This window comes from Cinclus cinclus, chromosome 5 (genome assembly GCF_963662255.1).
Source record: "Cinclus cinclus chromosome 5, bCinCin1.1, whole genome shotgun sequence".
NCBI lineage: Eukaryota > Metazoa > Chordata > Aves > Passeriformes > Cinclidae > Cinclus > Cinclus cinclus.
Window position 1 is genome coordinate 31633627 of NC_085050.1, and position 14634 is coordinate 31648260.

Genomic DNA, 14634 nt, shown 5'->3' on the forward strand with positions numbered 1-14634 from the left:
AAAGCTGAAATGACATGCCAGGAACTTGAAAGAAGTTTAGTTCTTGAACCTGACTGCTTTGTACCCATGAAGAAATACCCCAGGAACCATGCAGTTCATTCTAGATTCATACCTGATTACCAGAATTGTAATATTACTTAATTCTGACTGAAGGCTTGAAATGGTTGATTTAAAATCACTAGTCATTTAAGGTTGACTTTGTAATAATAAGACAATTATGGAAGCTCCCTCTCCCAGTGTTCATGCAGTAGCTACATCTGTAACTCCATAAGCAATGACTAATGTTCTGTGATAAGAACTATTCTTACCAGGGTTATAAGGTATATAAGGCCAGTTGCTGACCACAAACATCATGGGATTGACAAAAGTTTCTGGCTATTACTGATTCTGGGACTTTGGTGAGTAACTAAGGGATGAGGAGAAGCTTTGCAGACCTCACATGTACATGAAGGAATAATTTCCAGATTTTCATGTTTTTATAGTAGAGATTTGTTTCTGCTGTTCCATGTCTGGTTTTGAAAAGTGTATAGAAAAGCATGATTTGGGCTCATTAATTAGCAGTGCTTTGAAGGAAAAAATATTAATGAAGTAGAATAGGAAATGAAATCTAGCAATGTTTTTTAAAAGCTGCGTAATTTATTATCATGAAATGTTGCTGTGTCTGATGGAATGCCCAGGATGTTCATCATCATGGGCTGTTGTTACAGGATTTGCCACAGAGTAACAAAGAGTCAACAAACATGAAAAACAAAAATTGTCACTCTTTTTTCAAATAGAAACATAACAATCCATGTTTGTTTTCACAGGCTTCCTTATATCATCACTATTCAACAGACAGAGGCTTGGACAGGCCCTCCAGGTAAGAAATACTATCAATTACTTCAGCAGACACAGATTATCTAGCCTGAGGGTCTTCTTTGAAATCAGCAGATTTTGTGTAGAGTCAGATTTTAACATTCAGATTGTGAGCTATTGGCAAATTAGATACTTGGAGAGAGTGTTGATTTTGATACTGATGACCAAAATAATTTTATTTTAGTTTTACAAGGACTTAGTGTTAACAGTCAAATTAACCACATTGTGTTCTGGGTCTTTTCACTAACATCCCTGAGCTTCTCTCTCAACAGCAGTGAGTTATTCTTTACCCTTACTGCCTGCAACATACTCAGTGCTGTTTTCCTATGCACTGTGCCTTGACTGTTCTCAGTCTCCCTCTTATTCCTATCTTTGCACTAAAATTTTAGTTCCAAAAAACAGTCTAAAAGAACTCGATGCATTAATTTCAAAGAAAATGACATAGTAATGCTGTGTAGAACTTTAAAACAATCAGGTTAAGAACAAACTCATCTTTTCATTAGGAAATAGGCTGTAAGATGTGTGAGACCAGTGCTTCTTCCCTTTATGTGCTTTTCATGTATTTATTTCAGCATTTTTAAATCTATAAACCAATAATATAATAATGACCTTACTTCTTAAATTCCTGATTTCTGATCTCAGAATCAGACTGCTACTGATACTGCTTTTTTCTGTAGTTCTGCAAGTACTGCGAGTGACTACAGAAAGCGAAGGAAGTCAGAACCTGCCGTAAGTCATCAGAGGGCGCACAGTGATCAGAACGCCAACAGAGCTAACCTGGGCCGTACAGACACACAGGGCCCATGCACCACCCTTAGGAAGCCTTTAACTAGTTCATCTCCTTCTTCTCCATCAAGAGCAAAAGGTAAGAGGAGACCATACTAGTTAGCAGAAAACTTCTGATGATGTGTTGTGCTATACATTGGTAGCAACTGCCTCCTATAGCCCGGTGTGCTGCCCCAGGGGATGTGATGTGGAGCAACAGCTTTGGGCCTTTCATGAAAGGCTAACTCGTTTATTCTTTTGGGTGTAATTTTAAGATGAAAACCTGGATTTGTAACAAGGATTTTCCAGTTTCAACTGCTTGTTCTAACAAAAGAGAATTGACTAAAACACTATGAATTCTACCACAGTATAAAAATGCTAACATTTTTATTAACTCTATTACTCTTTTACTAGATTATTGTGATTTTAAAACTAGTTTTATTATATTGAGAAAATAAATTGAGACAAATAACCTGTAAGATTAAAGATGTGTTTCCAGGATAGTAGACCTTTTAAATCCACTGCTGATGTCTTAGACATTGGCAGTTATCAGGACCTAATTTAATCAAGAAACATCCATAGTCTGATTTTTTACCTTCTAAATCCTTGAAAGTATTTAGTACAGCTGATGCAATCTAATTAGCTTATTTTTAGCAAGCAACTCGCCATCCTATTACTGTTTTCCACATCTCTCTGGGAAGGAGATCACAGAGTCAGTTGTTCATTTGAGTTTGGAGGTTTGGATAGGTTTTTCTAGAAAGACAAAAAGGTCCCAGTAAAACATAAAATAAAAGTAATATATAAAATGATGCTACATACGCCTCCTTCTGTTCAAATTATTATTATTATTATTATTATTCCCTTAATTGCTGTATTTTGTAACTATTCTAATCAGTAAACCTCTGTAAAAGGAAATTCTCAGTGAAAAGATCATAATATCCAGAGTGCAACAGAATGTGCTAAAGAAAAGCAGTGAGGAACATTGAGAGTGAGGTGGTTGAAAAGCAAATGTATTTTAAAGATTTAAAATATTCAAGTTTTATAGCAGTAATTTTAAAAGTGGATTAACTCATCTGTTTGGTTTACCAGGCTAGGTAGTAAAAAGCTGATAAATTCCATTTGCTGGCATGTGCCTTTTACTCCACCACCAATAACAAGCACTAAGCATGACTTCAACACTTCCTGTGTTTGAAAATCCTTCCTTTAATAATATCTTCCACAGCCAGTTACTTTCAGAAGGTGACACTGTTCTCTCCCAGCATTATCACCCCTGTAGAATGTTAATTTTTCTTGAAATTAACCAATTTCTTAAAGAATGAGCACATTATAAACTGATCAGCATGAATTTTGAACTCAGGTGTTTCAGTTTCAGATCTAGATTCAGGTGTTTTTAGAAAGCAGACTGAACTGTTTGAAGCATCCTTCCTGAACTGAATATTGCCACTTGAGAACATTTTTGAAAGTTCAATACAATTATGAAAGACCACCATTCCAAATTTGTCTCACAGTGTCTTCTAGATCTACCATGCACATAAAAAATATGTCGTACAGCTTGAAAACTCAGGCCTTTGTTATGGAAGTCAATCTAAGGGTTATTTTTACTTCTACATTGTGGGTAGGCTCAATAAACTGATACACCTTTCTTTACACTTGTATAGCACTTCCCAAGCTGCCTTGCTCTGCCCTGCATAAGCTGTACAAAGCACTGCTCCTTTCAGTGCTTTCACACCAGGAGGGAGCAGGCTACCTGTGAATGACTTGGAGAAATTTCCTATTTGATCTGATACAAAGATTTATCTTTATTTTAACTATCTTAGAATATGTGGATGCTGTAAACTCTCAGCATTATACAGGTTAAAAATCCTAAACAACTTTTCAGAATGCTCAGGTAGAAAAGTCTGTATTACCCTGAGGTCTGGATTTGTTGTGTGGCTTCATCTTTAAATCCTTTGCAGCTTCTATTGTATGTTGACCTGATTAAAAATTCCAATTAATCTCCAATTAATGCCTGGTTCCTTATGTTGCTTTGATGGCAGGGGTTGTAGGGGAGATAACATCTCCATAATTAATAAGGAATTCTTTTTGTTGTTCAAATTATCGTGAGTGCATTTTTTTGCAGCTGGAAAATAACTAATTAGCGCTGCTGTCCTAGGCTGTAACAAACTATGTACTGACCTAAGTTGATAGCTGCAGTAATTGCTATTTCTTTTCTAGTCTTTCTAATACTTACTGATGCTAATTCCAACTTTCTGAATCTTTTAATTTCTGGCAATGTCTCTTTTTTACCATGCTGCTCTATGGATTATAAAGGTGGGGATATAAGCAAAGTATATCCATCCCTTTTAAGTTACTCAGTGCACAACCACAACACCTCAAATGAATTAGATTACTGTAGCACTTACAGACAACATTTAGCTGTTCCAAATGATTCAAGAAGGGCAACCAGCTACAAGAATGGCTGGCAAATGACTCGCCAAAATGCAGAAGTCTGGAGTAGCACAGAGGAAGCTGCCTCTCCAAAGAGGAAGTCTCGTAGCTGTGATGACCTGCTAACAGATGATCGCGATAGCTATCCCGATCCACAGGCCAAGGCTGAAAGCATGGGCTCTCTGCTATGTGAGGAGGACTCCAAAGAAATTTGCTCAATGAACTGGAACTCCCCATATGTTGAAGGCCGTGGTAGTGGTAGGTCAAGAGTTCGTCACAGATCTGCACACGATGCTCCAGGTTTCCTGAAGATGTACAAAAAGATGCATCGCATCAATCGCAAGGACTTGATGAATTCTGAGGTGATTTGTTCTGTTAAGTCCAGAATACTGCAATATGAAAAAGAACAGCACAAAGGTATTCTTCAAGGCTGGAGAGAGTCTTCTACTGAGGAGGTGCCCAGAGACATGGTGCCAACCAGAATATCTGAATTTGAGAAGTTAATTCAGAAGTCAAAATCAATGCCGAACCTTGGTGATGACATGTTGTCAACTGTTACATTAGAGCCTCCTAAAAATGGCTTGTGTCCAAAGAGGAGATTTTCTATCGAATCCCTGCTGGAAGAAGAAACTCCAGTCAGACATCCCTCTCAGGTACAACGGAGCTACAAGTCTAAAGCCCTGGTGCCAATTCATATTGAAGTGACCAGTGATGAGCCACAACGATCACATATAGATTTTTCAGACAGCGATCAAGACGGAGTGGTTTCTGATCTCAGTGACTTTATCCAGATAGAAGGTTCATCCTTTTGTAGTGAAAGTGACTTTGATCACTTTTCTTTCACATCATCTGAAAGCTTTTATGGATCAGGCCATCACCACCACCACCATCACCACCATCACAGGCATCTCATCAGCTCCTGCAAAGGGCGATGCCCAGCATCCTACACCCGCTTCACCACCATGCTAAAACATGAAAGGGCTAAGCAAGAAACCACTGAAGATCCAAGGAGACAGGAAGCAGAATCTGGCTTGTCTAAGATAGCATTCCTCGTCAGTCCAGTGCCTTTCCGGAGGAAAAAAAGTGCAGCTCCTAAAAAACAAACTGAAAAGAAAAAATGCAAGTCATCTGTATTTGAAGCACTAGATTCTGCACTTAAAGACATCTGTGACCAAATTAAAGCTGAAAAAAGGCGGGGAAGCTTGCCCGACAACAGTATATTACACAGACTGATTACTGAGCTGCTTCCAGACATTCCAGAAAGGAATTCATCTCTTAAAGCTCTGAAAAAGAGTCCCACGCACCAGCCTTTTCATCCACTGCCTCAAGATGGTGCTATCCATTGTCCACTGTACCAGAATGATTGTGGAAGATTACCTCTTAGTGCCTCTTTTCCAGACATGGATGCAACTAACAACAATGATAGTGCACTGTGTTTCCAAGGTGGATTAACTTTCTTCCTCTGTCCTTGTGATTGATTTATCCAACCTTACTCCCTGTGTTTCCCACCCTTTCTCATTCCATTTTGTGTCGTCTATAGGAAGCTTTCATCCCACAAAATTCTTAGTGAAGAACATAATTTTCACATAGGTGTTGAGCATAGATAAATTTTCTGTCTATTCACAAAATACAGTAATCAGGACAACTGAAGTAACAGTGCATTTCAACTATTTGAAACTAAACTAGTTCTATAAATTATAATGATGTTATTTAGCAGTGAATTCATGCATCATAAGATGCTGGTCAAACTGAAAAACAATATGCAGATAACCCTTTCTTTACAACTAAGAAAAAAAGTATCTGAATCTAAAATGTGTTTTACTCTATAGTTTTGTTAAATGTAAGTGATTAAAATGCTGTAAATTCTGCCAGTATCATCAAAAGTTGATTCTGTTTTCTTTAATCCACTGCTTTGTGTTACTTTTTGTGAATAGATGTTAAGGTCGTTTTAGGAAATTTCCATTTCCACTGATCAAACAATACAATTTCCAATTTCTGTGGCAGTAAAACTAATTCTTTTCATAGAATGTCTATGTCTATGAAATTTTGAGTAATGTCCTGTCTTCTTAGAAGGGAATTTCTCAATGATCAAAGTTTGAATTAAATTGTCAGGGTAAATATGACCAATCTGTTTTTAAAGTTATTGCTTTGAGTTGTGTGTTGCTCTGCTTCCTTTTTTCTTTTTCTCTTTTATTTTAATTGTTAAAAAAATTACTTGAAAGATATTGTTGAAATCCCAAATAGATATAAGAGAGAATGTCTTTAATACAGAAATTATGCAATATTTGATCAGACCCATTTTATCCTTATTCTCACATATTTTTGTGTAACTTCTGCAAATAGCACAGTAGTAAATATGTATTTCCAGAGAAATTGGAATTGAAGCTATTAACATCTTTTCTTAACTAGTTGTCATAGCCCTGTTTAGAATAGAAGATTTGGTAAAAAAAAAAAAAACAGCTATAAAACACAGTTCAGAATTGAATTAGTCATACTCAAGGCCCGATCGTGATTAACCCTGGCACTTCTGCATGAACTACATGATGAGTACTACATAATGAGACTGAAGTTGTTGAAAAATGCTCTGGTCAGATATTGTAGTTGCCAAATGAGAATTTTCCAGTCAGTGAAGATAAGGAAGTCCATGTTGTAAAGTAAATGGATTTCTAATAGCTTTTGCAGCTATGAAGGAGCCTGACATGAGAAAAGCAATACACTCTGTCAACATTAATATCCCTAAAGTACCATGGAGAATGAGTAAAGCAGAATATTCTGTTAGTTTCCATCAGCACCAGTCATGGCTGAGCTATACTTTTAATCAAATTTTGTGGTTTTTGGATCTGTGTGTGTCTCTTAGAGCCACACAGAGACCTGAAGGTCATAGCAGACAACTGAAAATTACCAATATTGACTGCATAAAGAGCTGTAGAGAAAAAAGGGAAATTATTTGGCCTAAAGTTCCTGCATTTTCACTCCTTTCCAATATCCTTCTCTTACTGCAAGAAATTAGAAAAAAAATTAGATGTGTTTGGAGTCATTGTATCTTTAGGTTTGTGCAGTAGGTGTACATCCTCATCCAGGGATACATGCCATACAAAAAAGCTGTCCAGAACTGGGGCTATGATATACTTACTGGGAATTACATGCTTTCAACCAATGGCATAAATAATAAAATTATCTCTTTACCTCCATTATATTTATCAATAGCCTCAAGTTTTTGTGGCTTAGCCAACAACCAATTAGAATGGATGAGATGCTTTTAATTCTTTTCTTTGTTCCACTTGTATTTCTTTAGAAATGTGTGAGCTTGGTAACAACAGATTGTGGGAATGAAGACAAACATAAATAACATTTCCACTAGAAAGTACCAGTAGTAGGAGACTAAAACAGTACTTCTCAGAAGTTAAGACACAGTTCATTAAACAGTTCTATTTCCATTTCACATTGGCAACTTGCAGAGCTATATATATGTATAGAACAGCGTGTATAAGCTTTTGATTTTATCCTTATTAAAACATAAGAAAATATTCACCATCCTGTAATAAACATTGGTAAACTGTGCTTTAGAAAAGTCTGCCACATAGATTGGTGAGTAATATGATTTGTATTCCATCTCTTAAAACGGAGGGGTTTTTATGAAGTAACATCCTTTTAAATTCCCTTGTGCTGCCTAAAACATGTGCCCCTGGTAGAAATGCATCTTAGATCACTTAGGAGAAAACAATGTTTCTTCACATTTTCTCATTGAAGCATGCTTGAATCATGTGCTGTGCATGTAATTATGTGTTTACATTGTTGGCATTCCAAAACAATGTCATGCAGCCTGACGAAGTCTGAGTACTGCTGTCATGTCTTTCTTTCACTTGGCCCAGTAGGGGAGCATCCCTTTTCACAGGGAGGCATAAATATGCTCTCTCGACCCTCTGTCATATAGTTTCTTCTGCTCTGGATGACAGGACAGCCTTAGCCTTTGCTTAAAGTTAGTTGCTTGTTATTTTCCCTTTCAAGGTGCTTCTAATGGTCATATAATGTGCTTTTCTTTCTATTAAAACAATAGAATTCGATATCTTTTCACCCCCCTAAACAAAAGCAAGCAGCATCACAGATTTGAATGGCTTTGTTTATCATAGTTTCACATAATTTCTGTTTTCAGTAGACCAGGAGTCTCCTGGAAGCTATTCTTCTGCTTTCATTGATGTGGGACGATGTACTCCAAGGGAGAGAAGAGGAACTACAGACAAAGAGGTAGTGAAACAACAATAAATAACATAGCAATATCCATATGGAAAATTGGTAACATATTTGAGACAAGATTTGTGTTGGTTTTAAGACATTACAGTAATGCAGACTAAAGGAACAGTATCTTCCTTTTTCGTTAAGGAGATTGGTACTTCAAGAAATTAAAATATCAAGCTTTGTAAGATCAGCTGTATTCTTCTCTTTATTATTAAATAGATATGGACATAAAATCACAAGTTATTGATCAGCTCTGTCAAAGCTGATTAGAGTGGGTGTTTGGAACAGAGAAAAAATAACAGATGTGACTGGGGAAAGGCTCTTTAGAAATACAAAGTATTACGCAAAGAAACTGCCTTGGTAGTTGCAAAATGACAGAAAACATCTATATTTCACTGTTATTTTTGTTTGGAAAGCAAACCACTGCTGTTAGTGGATTAGAAAAAATCAGTTATCCTAAGAGCAGTCTTTAACATCTGTAGCAGTTGGTGATTGTAATTAGATACTGAATGCTTGTAGTAATGCTTTGGAAGAGGAAATAGAAACAGGCATACCACCTTTAAAGTAACACAAAGCATCACTGAAAAGAACATATTGAAAAATTAAAGTATATTATCCTGTATCTTAAGAATGCTTATTGGTCTAGAAATATAAATGCTCTCCAAACAACATAAAAGATTACTATATTTTAATTGCTAGTATATAGGAGTTTGCTCTGGGCTACATACCTTGATAAATGGTGGTATGGTTCAAACTGAATTCAGATCCATTTATACCCCGCTGATATATTTATATTGCGGGAATTTGATTAAAAATCTGATTTTTTAAATAAAGACTTCTCATTACAAAATACAGGATAAAAACATTCCAGGAGCCATATTGTGTGTTTCTTTTAAAGAATACTGTGACTTGGAAAGTCATCTTTCGATTTGAAAATACATAAAATACATAAATTACAAGCCATTTGTAAGATCACTTAAAAAGGTTTAAAAATACTAAAGAGGAAAGGTATCTCTATTTCCAGTATGTTTTGTACATTTCAAAGTATTTTGTATTTAAACAGTTCCATTGTTCTTTTAATATTCACTTTTTCTGTTACTTGCTTTAGTAGTTATAATACCAGCTGTACCAAAATCAGGGAGGACTGAATAGGGCTTAGCTACAGTTGATATGAATCATACGTTGAAATGAATATCCACTCCGGCTTAAAAGACTGTTTTTAATAACAGCAAGGAACTAAAAAATGCTTTTAAATTTAGGCTATCTTATTTGAAGGAGATCTGTAATTGAAAACTGTATTAGTACTGCAAAATTCAAGTTGACAGGATCCCTATTAATAACTTCAGAGACTACTTAGTATAGTGAAGACAATTCTGTAGGTGTGCTAGATTTGCTAGTCTTAAAATGACAAGAAGGGAAAGAACCAAGTCAAGAAGACCTGGCCTGGAATAAAGGTAAAATGCAAAATTTACAAGTGTCCCATTTTATTCCTGTCATAAAAAGATGTGCATCTTTACCTCATGACAAATAGTATCTCTCAGAAATAGCATAATTAGTTCATTCTAGTCACTAGCTAGTCACTAGTCACTTAGAGAGGCATTTTTTAGAATAGGGCAATCTTATCTCTGCAAGTACTTGGAAGGAAGACTAAATCACCTCAACAAATACCCTCATGACATTTTGCTCATCACTTCCTCTTTCATCTGGTGCTGGCTACTTGTCAGATGCAGACAGTCCATGAGTGAGGCTGTTGGGTCAGATCACAGTTCCTATTTTCATTACAGCTTTGAAAACAGTCAGTGTGTCAGCCATACAGGTGAGGAGAGTTAGGGCTGCTTTACAGGGTTGTAGTTTTTTTTTTTGAAACAGTATTGAGCTTACATGTACTTGGTGACAGAACTTGATAAATGTATGAAAGAAATTATTGCCTGTGATAGCAAGAGAGCTGCACAGATGACTCAGATCACCTCCAGTCCTGTGCTTTCTTAAAACTATGAATATAATTATAAAAATTAAAAATATTCCAATCATTTCCAGCTGTCAGAGTGCATATATATATATATATATGTAATGCATTAGTTACAATTGAAATTCGCCTACAGCTAACAAGTTTAATATTAAAGGCACCTAAAATACTACAGAATATTAAGTATGTTTATTTATTTTGTACCTAGGGATCTCGTTGCCTACAACTCACATTGACACAGTTAACTTTTTTATTTTCTTTTGTACTTCTCTTAAACATCAAGCTGCAAAGTAGTCTGCATTAAAATTTAGCTATTTCTGGTTTTAGAACATTAAGTCCCAAACACCTAACTGCCTTAAAAAAAGAAAGGTGTATATTTAATTACCTATTTCTTCAAGAACCACTTTAAAGCTCATCCTTTTCTTTTTGGATTTTGGTCACCTTTTAAAAATTGAAACACATTTATCATATAGTAATAGGACCTGAATGTATTCATCACTTTGCCTGTTTTTCAGAAACTGCCAGCTAGAGCTGTATATGACTTTAAAGCTCAAACATCTAAGTAAGTACATGACTTTTGTTCATTTAAGAATTCATAATTCAAGCAAACCCTTTCTACCACTTAAGTGGTGTTTGAGCCAGTTTTAACAGCGAATGCCTTGGACACGAGGACCCTGCTTGCTGTCACAGTAGTTCCCTGCATTAGCAAACTGTGTGAGAAGTTACTTTGTAATAAAAATATCTTAAATTATTATATTCTCCATTGTATCTGTTTGAACACCTGAATAGCTGTGCATCTTCAGCCTTCCAAGAGCACGGGTTGTGAGGGACACACTGCATGCTCTTTGTTGTAAATTACATTTAGGTGGTGGAGGGTAAATTACTTAAATTACTGTCATAGATAAGGAGTTTATCAAAAGTCTGTATAATACTTCAGTCTCTTCCTGTCTATCTTCATATACACAGGCTTTCTGCAGGATGTGACATGCCACATATCAACACAAAAACCAGTGGTCCATAACAAAAGACTGGGAACCACTGATTTAGGATATGAGAGAGTCAAAATAGAATGTCTACAATTCATTTCTGATGTAGTTCCAGTGATCCAAGACATTTAAACAATCTTTAGATATGACCAAACATTGACACTAGAATTACATTAGCTGTGTCAGGACAAAACTCACAACTGAAATTACCAGAGCAGCACATTATCTCTTGAAAAACCAAATGGATGATACAGCAAAGATCTACCAAGCTAGGATCTGAAAATATTCTTAATGATTTTTAAAAGTCCCTTTTTTTGGTATCCGACATTTAACATATCACAGTCTCTGAGTATCAAGAAATGGTGAGAGCATTGCCCTGTGTTCTTCACGCTTCTGAATAGCTGTTATGGAAAAAAAAAAAGTGAGAGCAGAAGCAGACCAAGCTGTTATGCTTCAGAAAGGTAGTGCTAGGCCATAAAGATGTGGCATACACTCTGTGGTTTCCCTACTGAATTGGTGAAGAACACCTCTGAAGAAGTACCCCTCTGATGCATGTCATAAAAGCAGTCCTTAAACTGGTGACTCTAAAGATATCATACTCGACATCATACTAAGTTCTCAGGTGATAACTAGCAATACTTCCTTGGAATCACAATGTAAACCAGGCCTTTGTAACCTATAGATACTGCATGGGGTTCATAAATGTGAGTCATTTGATTTTCTATGGTATGATCAACTGGTAAATGTACCACAACTGTGACACATTTTCTTCAAATGTTTAGTTGTTACATTCTGTTTCAGTTCCAAACTGTAAAGATCTCAGGAACCATGCAGGGAGAAGAGTTAAATGTAAAGCTATAAACATCTGATATAAATAAATTTGTTACAGAGAGCTGTCCTTTAAGAAAGGAGATACTGTCTATATCCTCAGGAAAATTGATCAAAACTGGTATGAGGGTGAGCACCATGGAAGAGTTGGAATATTCCCAATTTCTTATGTTGAGGTTTGTTCTTTGTTTTAATTCCTTTAATTAATTTGGGTAATAGGTCCACAAACCACACAAGAATGATGAAAATCTGGTTTTTCTTTTTCCTTAGAAACTTTCTCCCCCAGAAAAAGCACAGCCTGCCAGGCCACCTCCCCCTGCACAGATTGGAGAGATTGGAGAAGCTGTTGCCAAATACAATTTTAGTGCAGACACAAATGTGGAGTTATCACTTAGAAAGGTACAGTTGAGAACTATCTTCCTTCAAAATACCATTATAATGTCTCCTGCTACACAGAATCAACATACAGGTAAATACTGTGCTTTTTGCACTCTGCAGTCAAGATCTGCAATGCACAAAGCAATGCCATGGTAGGAAACTCTTAACTCAATAGCTTGTTGGCTCACAGTCTGTCTCAGCTACCTGCAAATGCTGTAAATGTGTTGTGCCTTTAATTTGGACTATGGTAGAGTAGCATATGCAATCGCCTGCTAACTGCCCAGCTAAATTTTGAGTTTTCATTTCAATTATCTATTCCTTTTTAAAATTATTATTCCTGGTGGTCACCATTATTATAGTAATGATTTTAATGCAGAATAAATAGAAAATTATATAATAAAAGATACTAAAAAAAAGGCTCAGAGATATTTTTGTGAATGTAAACATTTGATTTAATGACAGTTCTCTGTTTATAATGTTCTGTTATCTTTCCCATGCATATCCTGGAGCTATAGTGAATTGCACATGAGCAAAATAACTGTTTAATTTCTGAAGTTTTTTAGACACTGGAATATTAATACTGTAGAGAAACTTTATTATTGCAGATATTAAAAACTTAATTGCAAGTAGTGTGTACTTCCCATTCACTGGGAAGTTCTGTCTTTTTTTTTTAAGAATTAGAGTTCATAGAAGCTTTTCAGTGGTTTGTTTTTATTTTGAACAAAAAAGTAAGGATGTAGATGTTTTGTTTCTGACCTAGAGCCTAATCCAGCACTATTGCATATAGTGGGTGCTTTTTACTTATTTGAAATTCTTAGAAGTCAGAGAGGTCTGAAAAACCCCACAAGAATAGAAACTTAGAGAAATTACAAGTTAGGGGTAATTCGATGTCTTATTTCTTTCTAAAATTAGCTTTTGTGTTTGTTGTGGTGATCACAGTCTTGACAGCCCAATTTTGATTTGTTTGAAAAGTTGATTGGCACTGGTTTTCCTTTGTTCTATCTCACTAAAGACAATTGCCGTGAACTCCACACGTCAACTACAGAAACAAAATTAAAGAAACCCAAAATAATGCAAAACTAATAGGCAAGGATTTGTTTCAGAAAGATATGGTGAAAAGAACATCACATAAACCAATTGTAGCTCATGAAGTAAAAGGTTTGACTGTAATGTTGATGTTTTCCATGTTTTCCATTTCAATTTCTACAGTCTCTAAGAACAATGAGGCCCTGCCCATTTTACATAGAAAAAGCACTTCTTTCTCTCATATTTTCAACAAACTCACACTTTTCAATTTTCTACCTTCACTTATTCCAATTTTACTGATAATAAAGCACTTGTATTGATTCATTGTTTAACTTTTATCACTCTTGAAAAAAATGGGCATAGCAGTCACTGTTGCATACTATAGTTGGGGCATTAGCTGGTATTTTGGCCAACAATTAAAACAGGTTATGTTCCAAAGAAAAGTGTTAATGCTAATCTCCCAAGGGAGAGGAGAGGACTACATCAGATTCCCCTCAGATAAAAGAACAGCATTTTCAGTCCATGCCTAACCCCTCATTTTACTGGGATGATAGTTTTATATATGGCTATTATCAGTGGGAGGAAAAATGGGAAAATTGAGATGATGCTCAAGACTGATGGGAAACAGCACTGTAGGGAAGATACTATTATGTGTTAAAATAATACCTGTAATGTACAAAATTAACTTTCAATGTATGTGCTGATAACTGATTTTCATAATGCATTTCAGGGAGACAGAGTAATTCTTCTTAAGCGAGTTGATCAAAACTGGTATGAAGGTAAAATACCAGGAACCAACAAACAAGGCATCTTCCCTGTTTCCTATGTAGAAGTCATCAAAAAGAATCCATCAAAAAGTGTTGATGACTATCCTGACCCTCCAATACCCCAAAGCTATTCTAGTGACAGAATACATCAATTAAGTTCCACTAAGGTAAGGATTTTCTGATGTTAGCTGCCACTCCTAGAGTGGGTTTAGAAGGACTTGTAATTTTTTTTTGTTCACATTCTAAATAACTTAGGCATTAAGTACACAGCATTTTCCTTCTTGCACAGGCAGAATTGCATTACTATGTTGTTAATAAATTATTCTTAATAGACAAATGTATCTCATATTCTGCCAGGATTTATGCTCTTTTCTTCATTGGCTATTACATTATTTTTAAT

The 14634-nt window shown here is 35.8% G+C and overlaps 1 protein-coding gene across 14 annotated transcripts in view; it reads left to right on the forward strand.

Moving 5' to 3' along the window:
* SORBS2 (sorbin and SH3 domain containing 2) overlaps positions 1-14634 on the forward strand; it is a 76706-nt gene that overhangs the window by 47737 nt on the left and 14335 nt on the right. For 10 of the 14 annotated variants that reach the window (XM_062493554.1, XM_062493555.1, XM_062493556.1 and 7 more), the window contains 8 exons: positions 807-859; positions 1533-1720; positions 3931-5490; positions 8204-8292; positions 10765-10811; positions 12125-12239; positions 12334-12462; positions 14198-14401. In XM_062493554.1, the coding sequence (XP_062349538.1) occupies positions 807-859; positions 1533-1720; positions 3931-5490; positions 8204-8292; positions 10765-10811; positions 12125-12239; positions 12334-12462; positions 14198-14401 (2385 nt within the window). The remainder of the gene's footprint in view (positions 1-806; positions 860-1532; positions 1721-3930; positions 5491-8203; positions 8293-10764; positions 10812-12124; positions 12240-12333; positions 12463-14197; positions 14402-14634) is intronic. The other 4 variants (XM_062493566.1, XM_062493565.1, XM_062493567.1 and 1 more) reach the window with 1 other exon arrangement.